General features: G+C 42.3%; 1 protein-coding gene across 1 annotated transcript; it reads left to right on the forward strand.

Moving 5' to 3' along the window:
- Window positions 1–1,644: 1,644 nt before the first annotated feature.
- Window positions 1,645–19,832, forward strand: LOC142864343 (patched domain-containing protein 3-like). Its single transcript, XM_075997500.1, has 3 exons — window positions 1,645–1,798; window positions 12,518–12,678; window positions 15,498–19,832. Exon 3 carries the CDS (start codon window positions 16,225–16,227, stop codon window positions 16,735–16,737), a length of 513 nt encoding a protein of 170 aa, XP_075853615.1. The 5' UTR covers window positions 1,645–1,798; window positions 12,518–12,678; window positions 15,498–16,224; the 3' UTR covers window positions 16,738–19,832.
- The last annotated feature ends 1,188 nt before the right edge of the window (window positions 19,833–21,020 follow it).

Below are 21,020 nucleotides of genomic sequence, written 5' to 3' on the forward strand. Positions count from 1 at the left end.
TTAGATATAAATTATTTAATCCCAAAGAAACAATGCTAGTGGTGGGATTTCAGGCATTTTTGTGGAAAAAATTGTTGGAGAGTGTTCTATCCAATTTGTTTATACCAGACCATGGTAAGTTTCTCTTTGTTTTACATAATTCAAAAATAATTAGATTACAAAACTAAGTTACTTGCTCAAAGTATTTACTTTGAGACACATATTTTCTGACTACTGTTTAGGATTCCATGTACTACAAGGGTTCTATAAAAACTCTGTTAGGTAATGAGGTCCCCCAAAGAGCTTTGCCTTTTCTCAGTAAATAAGACAGAATGAAGGATTTGTTCTATTTTTTGTATCAGGTATTTTGTCCTTACTTCTTCTCAAGTTTATGTTGAGCTTAACCTTCCTTTCTGTCCATCTCCATTTTTTCACTATAATTTATAGAGTTGTTGGAAGAAGTTCTTAATTTCAGATAGCCTGTTTTAGAACTTCACAGGAATGACAAGAAGAAAAAGCAGAATGGGGAGGCAGCTAGAGGGACTTCAGTGAGAGCGGTCCCAGGAGGCCACCAGGCCTGGCTGATGTGATCTGAGAGTTCAGATGACTTTAACTGTGGGTCATTGATCCTTATCTCAGTTTCCTCCCTCTCCCTCAGCTTTTGATTTTCAAAGTCTATGTCCATTTCCAAGTGTTGTCACATTCTTTTCTTTCATATAGTTCTCTGCATTAGCTGAATTTTTCGATTTATGTCGTCTGAATTTCTTTCTGTTGTTTGCCTTTTATTTTCCTTCTTTTGCTAAAGCTTTGTTGATTTTGTACTTTGGATTCTAAATTCTTCCTATCAGGCAGTTTTCCAATAATTCTGTTTACCGAGTAGCGCCGTGTGCGTGCGTGTTGGAGAGAGCGGTTACTTAGGACGGTGTCGGGCACCTGAGGACACCTGAGAAGTTCTGTCAGCGAGCGAAGGGCCGACGGCGCGTCCTGTGTCTCCAGAGCCCCGGGACGCTGAGCACACTGACCGCGATCCCTTCTCCCGCGGGACTCGGTGCCCGGGATGTGCCCAAAGTTTGTCTTCGCCATTCTCCGCATCTGACTCGTTTTCCTATTGTTTAATTGTTGTTTTTCCTAACTATGAAACCATACATCGCCAGTGTGGAACACGGAAAGGTAATAGGAAACAAGGTCGCCCACAACGTCACCACAGGTGCAGACATTTTACGCGCTTTCTCGGCGCATGACGATATCCTCCGAATCTCACATTTTTCACACACCCGGGAGACCTCTCAGAATCCAAACGAGATAAAAGTTTAGGTTTTATTCACCAAGTTCATACGTAAGTCAAAGACTCTCGGCGGGTAGGAAAGCTAGCACCTGGCGAACGAGCCTGGACACCGCGCTTCTCCGAGGGCGCTGCGGTCTGTCCAGGCGCCCAGCCCCGCAGCCGCCTGAGGTGAGCTGCTCAGGGCTGGCGAGCCGGGCGGGCGGGGGCGGAGCTTCCCCTGGTTGCGAGTAGGAGGAGGAGCTACAGAGTTGTCACCAATCAGAGCCCGCCTTTGTTTTCCCGTGCAGACCAATGAGGGAGTTCTGCTGAAGAGGCTGTCCTCAAGTCTGCGACGCCTACCCCTTTCGCAGCCTATCACCAGGCGTCTCTTACAAAGTGCTGCCGGCGCTCGCGCCCCGCGGGGTCCCACTCCTGGGCCGCTCCTTTGGCCGGAGGTGGGGAGCGGGCTTCCTCTGGCCTCGTGAGTCCTGTGACCGGATTGTGCTCTGCCGTGGCTGCGGTCGCTGCCTCCCCGCCTTGAGGAGCCTTAGCCCGGTAGCCTGCGGCACCTTGCGGCGGTGGGGGCGGGCCGGCGGGGGAGGGGGCGCGCGGGCGGGACCGCAGGCTGGGGCGGGGCGGCGGCACGGAACCGGCGGCCGGGGCAGGTGGAGCGGGACTGCCGCGCGGGCCGGGGCGGCTCCGAGGGGCCGGGACTGCCGGTGAGAAGCGCTGGGCGGCGGCCGCTCTTCCCCTCGGCGAGGAGACGTCTTCGCTGCGGCCGGGCTGCGGCGCGGTGGCCGGGACGGCGCCGGTGTGGGACGTGCACGTTAACGTTACTCGCTGATTTAGCTGTTTTCAAAATTAAAGCAGCCTTTCGCGTGAACCTGTTCGGGGCTTTTTCTCCCGCGCAGGGACGCCGGCCGCGCAGCTCCCTTGGGCCCAGGCGGGGCCGTGCGGTAGGACGGGGGTCGTTCCCGAGGGCGCGGCGCGGGTGAGGACGGTCGTGGGTGGCACCCGTCCCTGTCACTCTGCATGTGGGCGTACGGTTGGGATTCTTTTTTCTTATTTTTAAAGCAGCGGTCAAATAAAAAAAAAAAAGCCCCTGTCCCGGACTGTAGGCTGTAGGGATGCACCTGCTGCTCACGCGGTGATACTTGGCAGAGAAATCCTGGGCAGTTAATTCCGTGATTTGATTTCCTCACAAAGAAGCGCCTTGAAGTGCTGTTACCTTGTGTTTCACGTGCTCAGTATAGCATTTGTTCGCAAGGGAATGACGGAGGTCACCGAGTTTTAGCAGTAATGTCACTGTGATGGCCCTTGGACAGTGTTCTCTCGGTCCAGGTCCTTTCTGAGTCTACAAAACAGACTTTTTTCCATTTAGGCGTTTTAGTTGAGAATCTCGTTGCACTGTCAGCTGCAGCATGCCACCCTGTATCCTCTGAGGTAGGCTGTGCACAGCGTGCGCGTTGTACAGGTGCACAAGCGAACGCCCTAGACGTGAACGGAATTCGACCCCAGTCGCTTGGCTCCTACTTCATTTTGTACTCGTGACGGATTCAGTCCAAGATCTGGGTAGGGTTCCCACCATCAGGCAAGCTTTTGCATACCAATTTGATCACGTGTACACCCATCATAGCTGGACATCATTGTTTTCAAGTAAAGAGGTAGTATCTCTGACTTTTTTTTCCTCACCTCCACCTAGATTACTAAGATAGTTTGAATTTCATCAAAAAGGTAATTTGCGAGACAGGCTAAACCAAACGAACAAATCAGTGCTATGTGAAAATCTCTGTGTTAAATTTTGAGAGGTGTTCCACATGAGACAACTTTATGTTTGCATCTCTGGTTTGGCAGTGGACTTTGGTACAGTTGAATTGAATTGAAAGTGAAATAATTAATTGAAATGGAAATAATTACTATGCTTAAAGCAAATACAAATGACATATCATGTATTTTGGTTATAACTTGGGACTTTGTTTTGGAAAATGTTTACTGTAAATTTATAGAAGGGTTGAAAGATAATTTCTTAATTAGAATAACTCAGGCAAGGAAGTTTGGAGGTTAGTGTAGAGCAGGTTTAGTTTTTATTTTTTCTTTATTTATTTTATATTTTTATTTTAACTTTTTCTTTTTTATACAAAGGACTGGTTTTGCAAAGAGCAGGTTTAAATGGGTAGGTGGGAGCAACCTCTTGCATGATTTCAAGGCTTAGGGAACACTAAAGAATTGTTGTGTTAAATTTAGTTATCGGGAACGTGAAAATGGCTTGTGAATTACTGAATGTAACTGTTCTAATCATGAAATTATCTCTTATTTTGTGGCTAATACATCTGTTGCTTGTTACATATACCTTTTGACATAACTTATTTGTGAAACACATAAGGCATCTCTTACACAAGGCTGTCAGTCTACCTCTGCATTTATTTGCCTGTTTATGCATTAGTACCTTTACTTGACATTCCTTCTCCAGTCAGATTAAAAATTATAGCACCCAAACAAAAATTCCCATAAAGACATTTTTATCATCCGTTCATTTGTAAAGAAAATGAGTCCTTTCTTCTGATGAGCCCAGCCCTCCTTCAGTGTGGGATATTGGAAAGAGAATTTGGCTGTTTGTAAAATATTTGCCTGTATTCTTACCTGAGGCTTTTGCCCAACCAACAAGCCCTGATGGTTTTCAGGGTTTCTGTGGATTTTTTCTTTTTTTCCCTTTTTAAAATTAATTATGATAATACCTGACTTCCACTAGATGGTGCACTGGGTGCTGCTTTTTGGAGATTTCAAACAGACTTTTTTCTTATTATAAACATTTCATTGACAAAGATACAAATCAATATACAGCAGCTGTTTCTGGAGAAATTGCAGTTCAGACAGAATTGCAATGAATGTCTTTAGTGAATGAATGTCTAATCAAAAGATTTTAAGTTGAAGCCAATGCTCATTTACCATTGTAACATTTAGTAGATTATTTGGAAGTAAAGGGGAGCTTAAAGTGAAGGAAATGGTTGGTACCAGCATACCTTATTTTATTGTGCTTCACTCTGAAGATACTGCATTGTTTATACAAAACAATTTGTACATCGTTTGATGGTTTGTGGCAATCCTGTGTGTAACAAGTCTTTTGGTTCCATTTTCCCAACATCATATGCTCACTTTGTGTCTCTCTGCCACATTTTGGTAACTCTTATAATATTTCATGCTTTTTCATTATTATGTCTGCTGTGGTGGTTTGTGATCAGGGATCTTTGATGTTACCATTGTAATTGTTTTGGGGTGCCATGAACAGTGCCTGTATAAGACATCGAACTTAATTGATAAATGTGTGTGTTATGTGTTCTGACTACTCCACCTATCAGTTGTTTCCTATGTCTCTCCTCCTCCTCGGCCTCCCTATTTCCTGAAACACAATAATATTGCAGTTAGGCGAGGTGGTAACCGTACAATGTCCTCTGAGTGTTGAAGTGAGAGTCGCATGTCTCTCACATTAAATCAAAAGCTAAAAATGATTAAGCTCAGTGAGGAAGGCATGTCCAAAGCTGAAGTAGGCGGAACGCTAGGGCTCTTGTGCCAACAGTTAGCCAAGTCGCGAGTAAAGGAAAAGTTCTTGAAGGAAATTAAAAGTGCTACTCCAGTGAACCCACAAATGACAAGAGGGCAAAACAGACTTACTGCTGATATGAAAAAAGTCTTAGTGATCTGAACAGAAGATCAAACCAGCCATGATATTCCCTAAGACAAAGCGTGATCCAGAACAATGCCCTGCCTCTCTTTAATTTTACGAAGAGTGAGAGAAGAGAGGAAGTGGTAGAAGAAGAGTTGGAAGCCAGTAGAGGTTGTTCATGAAGTTTAAGGAAAAGCTGTCTCTGTAACATAAATTTCAAGGTGAAGCAGCAAGTACTGATGGAGAAGCTGTAGCAAGTTAACTGCAAGATCTAGCTAACATCATTGATGAAGGTGGTTACACTGAATAACAGATATTCAATGTAGATGAAACAGCCTTCTGTTGGAAGAAGATGTAATCTAGGACTTTCATAGCTAGAAAGGAGAGGACAATTGTTTGGCTTAAAAGAACAGACTTTCTTGTTAGGGACTAATGCTGCTGAAGATTTTAAGTTGAAGCCAGTGTTCATTTACCATTGGAAAATTTTAGAGCCCTTAAGAATGATGCTAAATCTACTCTGTATGTGCTCTATAAATGGAACAACAAAGCCTGGATGATGGCACATCTCATTGCAGCATGATTTACTAAATATTTTAAGCCCACTGTTGAGACCTGCTGCTCAGAAAAAGTGATTCCCTTTAAAGAATTACTGCTTATTGATAATACACCTAGTCACCCAAGAGCTCTGATGGAGATGTACAAGGAGATCAATGTTTTTGTTCATGTCTGCCAATACAACAGCCTTTCTGTAGCCCATGAATCAAGGAGTAATTTTGACTTTCAAGTCTTATTATTTAAGAAATACATTTTGTAAGCCTGTTGACAGTGAGTCCTCTCATAGATCCAGGCAAAGTAAATTGAAAACCTTCTAGAAAAAATTCGTTATTCTAGATTCCATTAAGAACATTCATGATTCATGGGAGGAGTTCAATATATCAACACCAAGGGGAAATTAGAAGAAGTTGATTTCAGTCCTCATGTGTCTTTTTAGGGGTTGAAGACTTCAGTGAGCAAAGTAACTGCAGATGTGGTGGGACTAGCAAGAGAACTATTTATAGAATTAGAAGTGAAGCCTGAAGATGTGACTGAATTGCTGTTATCTCATAATAAAATTTAAATGGATGAGTAGTTGCTTCTTAGGGATAGCCAAAAAGGTGATTTCTTGAGATAGCATCTCCTCCTGGTGAAGATACTATGAACATTTTTGAAATGACAACTAAGGATTTAGAATATTCCATAACCTTAGTTAATGAAGCAGTGGCAGGGTTTGAGAGAATTGATTCCAATTTTGAAAGAAGTTCTATTATGGATAAAATGCTATCAAAGAGCATTGCATGCTACAGAGAAATCTTTCTTGAAAGAGCAAGTCAATGTGACAAACTTCATTGTTGTCTTATTTTGAGATATTGCCACAGCCACCCCAACCTTCAACACCCACCACCCTGATCAGTTAGTAGCCATTAACATCGAGGCAAGACCCTACACCAACAAAAAGATTAGGACTCAACGAAGGCTCAGACGATTGTTAGCATTTTTTAAAAATAATAAAGCATTTAAAAATTTATGTAAAGTGTTTTTAAAAATATATATATAATGCTATTACACACACAGTAGACTGCAATACAATATAAACACAACTTTATGTGCACTGGGAAACCAAAACATTCATGTGACATTGTGATATTCATTTTACTGAGGTCTGCTAGAACCTAACCTGCAATCTGTCTGAGATATGCCTGTAATTTGAGATATAACTTCTACTACACAGCTGTCTGGTTCTCCTTGTGGGCAGGAACCCACACCAGAGTGTAGATTTATTGGCCTGATTTATGTGTAGTTGAACTTTTCATTTTTAATGGCTTGTGTTTTTTTGAAAGTCTTATGTGAGGTGGGACTGCAGTATTTGAGCACAGTGGTATGCTTTGCTTTCTTAGATTACTGATTCTTTAAAAGAAGTGGGTAAATGTAGCAAGATTATTTTCTAATTACTATTATGAATGAACAGATGCTTAAGGAGAAAAAATTTTCTGGCATGTATGTTTTTTTCCTGAAAAGTCATTCGATCTCTTGTTTTTTGAACAAGAGATATTCATATTATCATATTGCTTTACTTATGAAAGATGGGAATATTCTTTTCTCTCTGATGATATGAGCTATTAGTCCGGCTTGCTTGTTACTGACTGTTACGGAAGGGAGATGAAAAAACATAACTGTTGCTTTGATAAAAAGCAATACCCATTTTTAGGTGTAGAAGTGGCAGTGTTAGTGAAGAATAAAGATAAGCTGGGGTGATTACATTTAGCAAGATGTTTTGAAGAAACACTGGCCTTTCAAAAAAGGTAGGACAGAAATCTAAATGAGAATGTCTTTAAGTGGTTGGAGTGGGTGTTACATTGTGTGGGTGGGGAAGAGAGCAATGGTAATTAGTTTCTTTTTTTTTTAATTTTTAAAATTTATTTTACTTCTTTTATTTCCACCTATTTTTTTTCTGAGGCAGTTTACAAGGCAAGTAATTTATTTCTTGAAACCACTAGCTAGCTCCCAGGGGATTTGATTTGATGGCGATTTGAGAGAGGGAAATTAAATAGGGTCCAGCTCTTCTTGTACGGTGATTCTTGGCAGTGCTGCCAGCCCTTGGGTGAGCGAGGGCATCGAAATGTGGGTGGTTGTAAGTAGCCAGGCAGATTAAAAGGCTGCCCTCATGGAAGGTCTCTTCACCTTTGCCCGCCACAATCAGGTCATCAGGCATTTTAAGGCAGGTTTATGGCTGTCCTGTGGTCCAACCTTGGGGCTAGGTACTCCTTAATCTTCACATTTATGTTTTCAATTTTTGCAATAAGTAAAATCCCGAACTTTATAAAATTAATGACTTGAGCATGCAAGTGAATAGCTTCAAAGAGTTACTTGGCTTAGGGTAGATTTCAAGGTATGGTCCATGCTAGAATATACTTGTTTCTCATACTCTTTCTTCGATCCCCTTAACAACAACAAAAAGGCCTTATGAGAAATAGGCAAACTTGAATACATGTAGAGCTACACTGCTCAGATTTAGAACCTGAGTTGGGGAAAGAGCTTTGCAAAGAGAAGTGTCTGGGAGGATGTTGTCACAGGCAGGCATAGGTGGGGCAGGGAAACGTTAGCCCCTCTTGCTGTGGTGGACGCTGTCAGAGGGTCTGATGTGTCATTAGGGTTGATTAGCTTCATTTGTGATAGAAACGCCCTTTTTGAAAGACAGTTCCTCTGTATTTGTACTCAAAGCTGTTTAAATCTTGAGAATCAAATATTTCTGAGGGTTGTAACTTCTTTTTTTGGCAATTGGAAATTTGTTGAAGTGATGTAGTAAAAATCTGGAGTTGCGCCCAGGGTGAAAAGGATTAGGGAGTTATGGCCCAAGATCTATAAAGCTTCTCCTGCTGATATTCAAAATATTTTTTTCTCTTCCTATTATGACTTCCGATTTAACTTCTGAAGAGTCAATTCAGACCTCTGCATTCTTTGCGTGTTTTGAATTTAGCTCAGTTCTCCGTAGAGTCCATCAGAATATACTTTTTGTACATGGTATAATCAGGGTACGGATTAGGCCTTTTGTCATGTGTGGGAGAGAGACGTTGTGGGCAGTAGGCAGTGAGCAAATGAATTAACGTTATTTTGTGTTATTTATAGTCATTTTAAATAGTAAACAAATTTTATATTTTGGACTTTCCAAAATGGTAATCTTTCATTTTTAACATTTAGCTTAGTCTGATACGTTTAGACCAGTGGTTCTCAAACTGTAGCATGCCTGGAAACCACGTGGAGGGCTGTGGTGGGGCTGTTGAACCTTCCAGTGGCTGCCCTGCAGCCTAGAGGTGTGGGTGGGTCCTGACCGTTTGCATTTGTAATGAATTCCTAGTTGGTGGTGTTGCCAGTTGGTCTGGGGGTCACCCTTTGCAAACCACTGAGTGGATCCCAGGCTGAGTGTAGGTGTCCTGGTTCACACAGGCTTTGAGGTTTGAAAGATCTGGATTTGAATCCCTCCTCTGTTGCTGGCTAGTTCTTTGACTTCAGGCAATTTCTTAACCTCCATGTTTTCATCTCTAAAGTGGAAATAATATAGTTATAAATATTCAGTCAGCTCAAGTGTGTAGAAGCTTATGGAACCGTGCCTGGCAGATTGCAAGCAAGTTGGTTTTTTTGTGGGTTTTTTTTTGAGACAGAGTCTTACTCTGTTGTCCAGGCTAGAGTGAGTGCTGTGGCGTTAGCCTAGCTCACAGCAACCTTAAAACTCCTGGGCTCAAGCGATCCTCCTGCCTCAGCCTCCCAAGTAGCTGGGACTACAGGCATGCACCACTATAACCAGCTAATTTTTTCTATATATATTACTTGGCCAATTAATTTCTTTCTATTTATAGTAGAGACAGCGTCTCGCTCTTGCTCAGGCTGGTTTCAAACTCCTGACCTCGAGCAATCCGCCCACCTCGGCTTCCCAGAGTGCTAGGATTACAGGCGTCAGCCACTGCGCCCGGCCTAAGCAGGTTGGTTTTTAATCATAAAAAATGACTTGGTGTATGAAATAAGTAGTAATATCCTGAATCTTATAAAATTAAGGTAAGGACAGAACATTTTTTATTTATCCTCATTTCCTAGCCCTGTGCTGGGGAAAAAAATACAGGTACTCTGTTGCTATTTAATGAATGGAGGAAAAATTTGTGGATCCTAGTAATTTTCCAGAAACATTCTTTAGACACAGATTATTCATATAGCTGGTGCCTTCCTCTGCCTCCCCAAAAAGGTAGAATGCTTTGATCACAGTATGTAAGACTTCCACAATAATCTGTATTGTCTACACTTTATATAACAGGAGTATTAAAGGTTGTTCCGGGAGTTAAATTACAGGAAGTATCTGCAAGTCCTCTTCAGAACACACTCTTACCTATAGTGTGACAGCTTTGTATTTGATGACCTCGCATGCAGTTCTAAAGCATCTCTTCCCCCAGCTTGCTGAATGCCTGGTGAATTTCTCACTGCAGATCTGGGGCAGTCCACCTCTCTCTGGCGATCCTCTGAAAAGTAGAACCCCTCTCTCCATCACTCTCTGTCACAGTCACTCATTTCCTTTGTAGAGGTTACCACACTCTTATCATCATCTTATTTGTTTACTTTTTATTGTTTCCTTCACAAGTTTGGCCTAGACTCTTAGAGAATTCAGTTAAAGTCAACCACAGTTTATCGAGCATTTACTGTTGTCAGTCACTGTGCTGGGCACTGAGGATGTGACATTGAACAGTCCCCGTGTTGGACCTGCTGTCCTGGGGCTTACTTAGTAAGGGAAGAGCAGTTCCTAATTTGTTTCCCTTTCCATTCGTGTTGCTACCGCAGTGGGATTAGAATAGCAGGGAAAGGCTGGAGCAGTTCTAGGCTGAGGCTGTAAGAAGCACAGCAGCTTCAGCTTCCTCCCTCTGGACCCTTAGACGCCATGTAAGAAGGGTGACTCCTCAGCTAGAGAGAGGCGCAGCCATTCCCAGATGAAGTGCCAGTCCTGGAGTAAAGCACAGTCAAGCTCACAGGTGACATAGAAACAGTGAAGCTCTAGGCCTGGAGTGCTGCTTGCAAGGGGGCGGGTTTGCTGGGAGCGTGAAAACTGGCCTGGGAAATGAAGTGCTAGAAACACACAAGAAGGAAATACACACACACACACACACACAAAAGAACAGCAGGGAAAGTTCTTCACCTGCCTCCACCAAAGGTCTTAAATCAATCAGATGAACAAGGCTCTATAAACATGAAATATTTATATAATACCGATTGCTTGGACTCAGCCATACAGAGGAAACTGTCTTTACCTGTAGACAGTGTGTAATCAGAACAGGAGCTTTAAGGATGCTTAACTTCTCAGAATCTCACTTTCTGTATTTGGGAATTGGTACTAATTATAGCTTGTGAATATCAAATGAGATTACTAAGGCAGAGTGGCCTGGCATTAAGAGATGTTTAATAAATGATGGCTGCTGTTATTGCTTCCGTTTTATGTGTATTTGAGGAAGTAAATATCAGAGTGTGCTAAGGTTTTCTTAGATAGTCATCTTATTTTTTTCTAGCACCACAGTTCTTATAACCTTTTTGAAAAAAGTTCTTGTGGCACAGATAAATTATGTTCATGAGGATAAAAACATGTTTCCAAGAATGTACTAACTGAAATTCCACCCCCTAGGAAAGCACCTTGGAATGCAGATCAACAAGAATGACATCATTATTGGGAGGCACAGTGACTGCTGGTTAAAACCTTGGACTGAGTATTCTTGGGCAAGCTACTTAACCCATCTACGCCTAAATGTTTTTATCTATAAAAGAAGGATACAGGGGCCAAGTGCAGTGGCTCACACCTATAATCCCAGCACTTTGGGAGGCTGAGGCAGGAGGATCATTTGAGGCCAGGAGTTCAAGACCACCCTGGGCAACATAGGGAGACCCTGTCTCTCCAAAACAAAAAATAAATAAAAATACAAAAATTAGCCAGTCATGACGACATGTACCTGTAGTCCCAGCTACTCAGGAGGCTGAGGCAGGAGGATCCCTTGAATCCAGGAGTTGGAGGCTGCGGTGAGCCATGATTACACCACTGTACTTGAGCCTGGGTGACACAGTGAGACCCTGTCTATAAAAAAGAAAAAAGTAGGGATACAAATAATATTTCCTGTTTTATAAGATTGTTATGGAGAATGAATGAGTTTATGTGGATAAGGTGCTTAGAACGATTCTTCGTTAGTAATATTATTATTAATTTTTTAAATGTGTTATTGAGAAAATCTTGATTCTTATTTACAAAAGAGTAGATCAAAAGCTTCATTTATTTGTAACAAATCTCAATCTCATTTTAATATACCAGTTCCTTATGTCCTATTACCCTTCCATGTGTTCAAATATTCTGTGAGTGGAAACCTTATTTTTGTTTTTCATTATGCAGATTAGATACAATATGATTTGTTAGGGAACAGTTTTTGCATTGCTGTTATAAATACATATCAGCCTAGAACTAGGGAAAAATTGTTGCTTTTGCAACTGTTGATTTGTTTGAGAAGCTAACTGTTATATTAATCATAATTATGGGGAGATAATTAAAGATAATCAAAATATCTAAGAAAGTACAGGTAGTTATAAGAAAAGAAAGTCCTTACTCTTGAGCAAAAGGTAATGTAATTAGAGTTGGATTTGCTTGCTATTGTTATTCATATTCCTGAAGAAAGAATAGTTTTGCGAGTCTCAAGTATTGGCCCTTAAGTTTTTACCAATTGTCTTTATAATGAAAGTGTCATTAAGAAATTTAAAAATTAAAATTCAGATTTTAAAATGACTTATAAGGTGCTCTGTGAATAGCCCCTGCCTGCATTTCCCTCCTCATTTTATCAGAGTTCCTCTGGCTCATTATGTTCTGGCTACATCATCTTTTGAACATATTAGGTCTTAGGTCTTTTCTTCCTCAGAGCCTAAGGTCTTGCTGGACTTCCTGCCAGATGCCCTCATCTCTCACACGGCTGTTCCCTGTCCCCCAAATGATTTAGGTCTCATTAATTGCACCTTCTTAGAGAAACTTTCCCTTTTACTCAATATAAAATATGTCTTTTCTCCACTCACAGTCCACCTCCGGCAGATGACATTCCCATGTTTGGTGATTCTTCACCTCCACCACCACCACCTCCAGTGGATTATGAAGATGAGGAGGCTGCAGTAGTTCTGTATAATGATGCATATGCAGGTGGGGATCCTGCTTTGGCCCCCAATAATTATATTGAGAAAGGTAAGATCCAGTCATCATTGAGTTACCAGCCTGGGCAATATAGTGAAACCCTGTCTCTACCAAAAAGGAAAAAATAATGAGCCAGGTGTGGTGGCTGACTTGTAGTCCTAGCTCCTCAGGAGGTTGAGGGAGGAGGATGGCTTGAGCCTAGGAGTTCAAGATTGCAATGAGCTATGATCATGCCATTGTATTCCAACGTGGGTGACAAAGTAAAGACCCTATTCCTCTTTTTCTCAAAAAAAAAAAAAAATCGTTGAATTAATGTGAAGGAAAATAACCTAATTATAGAATTTTAGAGTAATAGAGAACATCTAGTCTAGTGTTTCTTTTAAAGTGCCTTATCTAGGCTGGGTGCGGTGGCTCATGCCTGTAATCATAGCACTCTGGGAGGCCAACGCGGTGGGATCGCTCAAGGTCAGGAGTTCGAAACCAGCCTGAGCAAGAGTGAGACCCCAAATCTACTAAAAATAGAAAGAAATTAATTGGCCAACTAAAAATATATAGAAAAAATTAGCCAGGCATGGTGGCGCATGCCTGTAGTCCCATCTACTCGGGAGGCTGAGACAGGAGGATCGCTTGAGCCCAGGAGCTTAAGGTTGCTATGAGCTAGGCTGATGCCAGGGCACTTTAGCCCAGGCAACAGAATGAGACTCTGTCTCAAAAACACATACAAAATAAATAAAGTGCCTTATGAACCAAAATGATTTACCTAAACCAGACTTCCTAAGCTTTATAAGTGGAAGAGTCTTCCTTTATTTTTTAAATTAAAACCATGTTATATGTGCTTTCTATATATGCTTCCAACTGGAGATTAACACACCTCTTTGTGTTTTATAGATGAAACAGGTAAGGCACAAAAAAAGAGTTAATTGAGTTACTGAATTATATATGAATGTAATTAGTAAAGATCTAAAATGTTTTGTTAAGCTCTTTTAATTTAGAATAGAAACCTTTCATATATAACTATAGATGGTCGCTGGCTTGGATGGTTCAGGATTTTTCAAAATGATGATGGTACAAAAGTGATATGCATTCACTGTGCTCCTCTTTAGGATGGCATTCTGTCTGGATAAACCCACAGTAAGTTGAAAATGTACCTAATTTGAAAATGCACTTTTGATTTACAATATTTTCAACTTATCTTTGTCCGGACATAACCCCATTGTAAGAAGAGGAGCGTTTATATTCAAAAATATATTGGTACTATTATGAGAAAAGCCTCAATTAAGGTTTTCAGTTAGGTGATTTTATAAAAGAGAAACAGATCACTAGGATTTTATTTCATGAAATTATATACAACTCTAAAGTGTAAATTTACCTATAGTACCTGATATTCAGTATAATTATTTATTAAGAAATACGGGTGAGGAAGAAACAACTTGTGTTGATAGATTATTCTTCCATCCAATTCTGATTTTAAATCCCTATTTCAATAGAGTTCTGAAAAATGCTTGTGATTTACTTGACCACTTTTGGTTGCCCTTGAAATATATTGCCTTTATTGGGTTAACTGACTTTAAGCAGGTAGCCGTAGCTCTTGGGACAAGTGGCATTCATTCCTGCTCAAGTTTTGAATGTGTGGCAAAAGTAAATTTTCTTTCCTGTTTTATATTTGTAATCAGTAAGTAATTTACATGTTGTTAAGGAAGCCTTGAATATTCTACTTTATATTTGGATTTCCACGTACGTTGAAATAGAGAGGATGAAAACTTGAGTAATCTTGAATTGTGTTTTTACCCATACTTTCTTATTTGGTAAAGCAAATTTAACTTTATGAAAACAGGACCATTATATTTATTTAGGTTGACAAATTTGGAATGATATATTGGTTAATACACTTCATTATTAACCAGTAGTTACAGAGCTTAAGGATTAAAAGGATTTGGACATGTCGTCACAAGTTGAAATAGTGATCCTAAGCTAGGAGTCAGCATACTTTTTTTGTGCAAGGCCTGAAAGTAAATCTTTTAAACTTTGCTGGCTATCTAGTTTCTGTCGCAGCTACTCAGCTCTGTTGTAACATAAAGGCAGGCACAGACGATACGTGAATGAGCAGATGTGGCTGTGTTGCAATAAAACTTTATTTACAAAAAAGGTGGTGACTGAGATTTGTCTATGGGCCTTGCTTGCTGAACCATGGTCCAAATCAAAAATTGAGATTTAGTAGGATAGTTAAAGCCTTTATTAGTCACCTTTCATAATCAAAAGATTAATGAAACCTGGTTTAATCAGATACCAATGATACAAAACAAATATTTTGCTGACACTACACTGTGGGATAGGCTGTGGCCAATTCACACATTGCTCATGACGGTGATACTGACACCACTTCTATGAATATTAATTTCTTACTAGCTCTAAAAATTTTAAAGGACCTATCCTTTGGCTTAGTACATCCACCCTAAAACAAATATCTCAGACATGGTTCCAGTATATGGATTAAACAAAAGACATTCATTCACTGAGCACTGTTTATAGGAACAAATGACTCTAAACAACCCACGGGTTCCTCAGTAGGACTCTGGCTAAATTTACGTTTCATCCATAGATTGGGAAAGTAGAGGGCAGTTAAAAACATAAGCTAAATTTACACACTCTGACACGGTGAGATCCTCTGCCACAGGAGATGAAAAATGTAAGCTGGGAACAGTGCATAAGATTTATGAAAGATACACTTGCATGTATCTTTGATATGCGTGTAAATGCATAGAAAAGGTTTTGTATGGATAAACTTTTTTACACTTCCTTTGAGATGAGGAATGAGACCAAAAAGGTGAGAGGATTTTTTCCATTCTAACATATTTACTTTCTTTTACAAGGAGAACGTATGTCCATTCCACATGTGTAGCCAGAGAATGAAAATAATAACCAAGTCAAAAACTGCTACTGGGTGAAAGAACCGAGGAAATGTAAAGGCTGCCACTCAGGACACATGTGATTGGTGCCATTTGTGTGCATGACTGGGACCTAGCCAAATTCGCTCAATAAATTTTGCGTCCTGTCGGCCAGGCTCACATTTGAGGGCCTCGAAGAAGCGTTTCTTATATCTACTGAACTGAAAGGTCAGGCGTGCCACAAATTTGGGGCCAGTAGGGTGACAAACCACGTGCTCCTCAAGGGATGCCTCGGCCCCGGGCGAGAGCAGCCCCAGCTCAAACAGACTTCCTTAAAATTTCTCCAGGAAACCGTCTGGCGTGTGACGGAGGGAGCTCCATCCAGCAGCTGCTTTTCACACCATTAACCCGAGTAAGAACCTTGCCTGTGCTTCCCGCAAATGAGCCTCAGTCACTCTCAGGTGGTGCCAGAGGCTGAGTGGGCGCCAAAGAGCAGGCGGGAGGTGGTGATGGCATCTGGCCCTGAGCTGCAGTTGGAGTCGGAGCCACCAAATGCTGCAAGCCCGGAGTCACAGGAGGCCCTGTGTGGGATCAGGGATAAGAATAGCCAGCAAGCTCCGCTTCAGGGCAGTCCTTGGAGCAACAGCGGTCGCAGGAGTAAGGGACAAACAACCTGTCCCTGTGGGAGCCGAAAATCCAGACGTCCCAGGCCATGGGCTGGCACCACTGCCATACCGACCGCCTGGATGCGCGGTTCTCCCACACCTTCGGGTGGCTGGGTTGGGCGGTGGGCGCGCACCCCTGGTTCTTCCTGCGGATGCCCACGATGCTGGCAGCCACGCTCGGCACCGGCCTGATCTACCTGCCCAAGGACGGAGACAAAGACCTCGAGGAGCAGTACACCCCGATAGGGGGCCCCGCCAAGGCCGAGAAGCACTTCGTGCAGGCTCACTTCACCACCAACTCCTACCGCTTCACCACCACCAGGATGAGCACCGAGGTCGGTTTTGCCTCCGTCCTGGTGGTCAGCAACGCCGACTCGCTGCTAAAAGAAGACACCTTTACAGAAGTGAGTGGACTGGACCACACGGTGCAGTCTCTGTCTGTGGAAGACATTAACAGAACGCAGATCACCTACCCGCAGGTGTGCGCCAGGTACAAGGACCTCTGCATGCTCCCAGCCAGCTTCTGTACACCTGGCAGCAGAACAGAACGCTGGACCTGAGAAACATCACCTTCTCCGTCTTGGATTACGGAGGCCATCCCATCTACCTGAGCAGTTTTTTGGGAGGAAACGTCTTGAGTAAGAAGATGGGAAGGAACCGGTTACTCCTGCGGAGCAAAGCCCTGCGGCTGCTGTACTACCTGAAGACCGAGCGCCCGGAGGACAAGCTGCAGAGCAAGCAATGGCTGACTCAGTTCCTGAACCAGTTCAACATCAAGAATGGTCTGAACTTGAAGAATATCAAGGTACCTGGTGGTTAGAGTTTACAGGGAGGCCCGGAGATGGGAGGGATGAGGAAGACATGCTCTGAGAACACTAACAGTGGCACTCCCCAGCTCCAACTGACTTCCTTAGAATTCTCCAGGAAACCGTTGGGGGGAGGGGGAGGGGAGTAACCTTCGGGTGGGTGGCGACGGAAACTCCGTCTAGCAGCTACTTTTCACCCCACTGGCCCCAGTGAGAACGTCACCTGTGCTTCCTGGAAATGAGCCTGAGTCGCCCTCAGGTTGCGCCACAGGCTGAGCCCGAACCTGTAGCAACTTCCCGGGTGGACCTGGAGCTGGACAGGGTGCCTCTCCCAGCCCGGGGCCTGGAGCCAGAAGCCAGTGGCTAGAAGCCAGAAGTCAGAAGTGGGTATAGACAGGGCGGGATTCTGCGGGGCTCAGAGAACGCTTGCCATTGGGTGTATGCACGGAGGTCAGAGGCACTGGCACACGAAGGCAAGGGTTGGAATGGTGTAGAAGGCAGAAGCGGGCTAGAGCCAACCCATGTGTTGGGCCCAGAGCAGAGGTCATAACCTAAGTCAAGCCCTCCATTTGGGTGGGAGCCTGCGGTATTCTGGGCGTCAGAACCCAGGCCACAAGCTGAACCGAGCAGGGAGTCAGACCCAGACCCAGTGACTACTGGGGTCTGGTCATAGATCTGAGGAAGAGAAAGAGGAGGCTCCGTTAGGTGAATGCACTTGATGCCGGGGGTCATTCTATTTAGTTGCTTAGCTGGAGCACGCTACAGGGTATAACCCTTTCTGAAGAAAAAGGTTCTTGATGGGCCTCTGCTATCCCTTGTCCTACTCCACCTTGCAAGGTGTTTCCTGGGTTGCAACATAATCAAGGAGAAGAGGAAAGAGAGCAGGAAAATTGTAAAGTCACAGATGTAGAGTGACGGTCTAATACATGCCTTCTCTGAGCTTGAACATAACGCTGATTCTCTGCTGTGGGTGCTTTTGCAGGTCCTTCTGTGATCACTAAGGGTCTCTTAACCTTTATTCTGGCCAGAGCTGCTTAGTCCCCAAGGCATCCCCATTTTGCCCATCTTACTCACACTTGAATGAATGAGCTAAATCCTGCATATATGCACTGACCTTCTATAGAACCTTTATTCAACACATTTAAGGTTTTATGTTTATTGCCTTGAGAAAAATTCATTTGAATAATAGTAAAATCTTTTCAGAAGTTTATGCTCCAAATTGAACTTCATTCTATAGCGAGTAGTGGTACATTGATCTTTAGTATTTCAACATTATCTGATTTTCCAGACACGACAAAACTTATACCACATATTAGATCAGTCTCTGATTAAATCTGGAAAGCTTTCCTTTCTCAAGAATACGGTAAACTTTACTCATGATAGAGACCGTTACCTTTCAAGTAAAATATGGATCCGTCACCAAGCATATATTTAACACATTGTTTTGTAAGCATCTTAGCTCATAGCTTTCATAGCTTACTATGAAAGAGTACCATAGACTGAGTGGCTTATAAACAACAGACATTTATTTGTCGCAGTGCTGGAGGCTGGAAGTCTGAGGTTAGGCTGCCAGTAAGGTCAGGTACTGGTGAGGATCCTCTTCCAGGTTACACTAACTTCTGGTTGTATTCTCATATAGTGGGAAGAGTGAGAGAGCGTGACCGGGTCTTTTTAAATAAGGCTACTACGGTGTTTCCCCAAAAATAGGACCTACCCATAAAATAAGCCCTAGCAGGATTTCTAAGCCATTTGTGCAATTTAAGCCCTACCCAGAAAATAAGACCTAGTGATGGGCGTGGCTACGCTGTGTATATGCACAAACCCTGCATTTTGTCGCGAAGCGGTAAGAAGATGAACAGCCCTTCTCATCCACCCATCGCGACAGATATTTATCCCAGAGGTGACCGCAAAGGTGCGGGCAGCCCCACCCAAAAGGTCCGCTCCCCCTGTAAGGTCCTGGTGATCCTGTGCGTGCTGCAAGCCGAGGGTCTGAAGGGAAAATAACACATCCCCTGAAAATAAGCCCTGGGATGTCTTCTTGAGGAAAAATAAATATAAGACCCTGTCTTATTTTCTGGGAAACACAGTAATCTCAATCACAAGGGCTCCAGCCTTATGATATTATTACCCCCCCCCAAAAGTTCTACTTCCTAATCCCATCACATTGGGGGTTAAGGTTTCAGTATATGAATTTTGAGGGTATACAAGCATTCAGTCCGTAACAGTAATAGTGTTTAAGTTAGCCATTCCTTGCTAAGTGATAAGAAAACTCAGAAAATTATGAATAGCAACTGTGCTGCCAGTGATTCCCAAATCTGCCTTATTTTTGGTATAATCTGAGGAGAATCTTCAGTATATCAGTGCTGAAGTTTTGCTGCCAGCATACTGAATCAGAATCTGCAGGGCTGGGTCCCAGGAAACCTAAAGGTCTGAGACTCTCCCTAGGTGGTTCTCATGAACTGCTTAAACCAAAGTCCTTCTTGGGGACTGGAATATCTGCAACTGTTTTAGTCCAACTCCCACAGTGTTCTACTTTGAAATCTTTCCTTCTGTGGATCACTAAACTTTAAAGGAAAGGTCATTTAGAGAAAGTCAACACAACAACTATTCACAAGAAAGTCATTATGGCCAGTCCAATAATAATCTTATTTTTTCTACCCTTGAAAATTCACACAAAAAAAATCTAGAAACTTGAAAAAGGAAATGGGAATTAATATGTCATATGTAACTTTTATCTTCATTAATCTTTTTGATTTCAAACTTTGTGTTTGTTTCTTCCTTAAACTCTGTAAACTAATATTGTTGTTTCCAGAAGGACATCATTGAATAAAATTTTAATGTAACAAAGCAATTTACTTTTGCAATTTATTGGGTTTAGGCCTTGAATTTAAGTCATCACACTAGTAGATTGAGAAAAAGTGAAATGTGGCAACAATAGAAAAATTTTATTAATAATCAGAAAGGTTAGGTATTCAAATTTGATTTTGCTGAAGGCCTTTAGTCATGTTCCTGTGTTTTGGGATCAGTGTCTCCAGTCCCTTAGTTGTCTCCCCTTGACTTCAATTTCAAACTTAGTGTGTTTTCATTACAAAAAATATTGGGGGGAAGTCAGCACAAATGGGGGAGAAAGTAGCTACAAGAGCCCATTATTTCACCACATAAATATCAAAAAGTAAGCAAAAACTGTCAGAATAAACTCTAAAAGAACTATGAAAAACAGTTCCAGTTTTACATCAACCAAGCGGACACTGAATCGGGAAAAAGGCAACTTAAAAATGTAGAAAAGCTTTGTGGCATTTTAATTTGCTCTTGTCTCACCCTCTCCCTGTCTTCATGGTGGTAGTAGCAGTCCTAAAGAAGGTAGCCTACATTCCTACCAGGTGTGGGACCCTGGTCCCTGGTTCCAGAGGGAGAACAGACCTTATTCACAAATTATTTGTCTGTTTAAACATGTCTGAAAGCTAACAAAAAACTGACACAAGGACCTTGTTCTTATTTCTCCTAACCAGAACTCACTCATGGTGGAAAAGCTGAAAGAATTCCTTAAAAACACTGTAAGGTAAATGAACCACCCACAGCTACCAAGGGCAAAACATTATTGCTGAGGTATACAATAGTACACTACAAGCTAGGGAGAAAAAGCCAGGGAAAGAGTTTCTTTGTCAAATGAATGCATTCAAAAGCACCGTTCTATACTGGGAATTTAGAAGCCATGTACATGTTCAGGGTAGGACACATACTCAGAGAAGAAATGAGCAAATCCTAAGCTTTAACCTCTAGCTGATCACTCAATATAAGCAGGAAGTGAAGACTAAGGCAAGTTGGAAATGGTTTGGCCAAGCATTGAAGGAGTGCTCTGGGACAGAGCCAGTCTGCAAAGGCCTGAATAGCTTGAGTTTCCTTCCCTTCCCCCACTTCTTGCTGTCTTTATTATTTTGCCTTCTACTGTTCAGGGAAATCTATGTCCAAAAGTAGCTTAATACCATCTTCAGAGATCACACATGATGAAGACTATAGACTTATAAAATAGAAGGGTC

The sequence above is a fragment of the Microcebus murinus genome, chromosome 25 (genome assembly GCF_040939455.1).
Source record: "Microcebus murinus isolate Inina chromosome 25, M.murinus_Inina_mat1.0, whole genome shotgun sequence".
NCBI lineage: Eukaryota > Metazoa > Chordata > Mammalia > Primates > Cheirogaleidae > Microcebus > Microcebus murinus.

Excerpts from the sequence above, each read along its gene's own strand:
- LOC142864343 (XM_075997500.1), top strand. The coding sequence starts at position 16,225 with ATGGGCTGGCACCACTGCCATACCGACCGCCTGGATGCGCGGTTCTCC.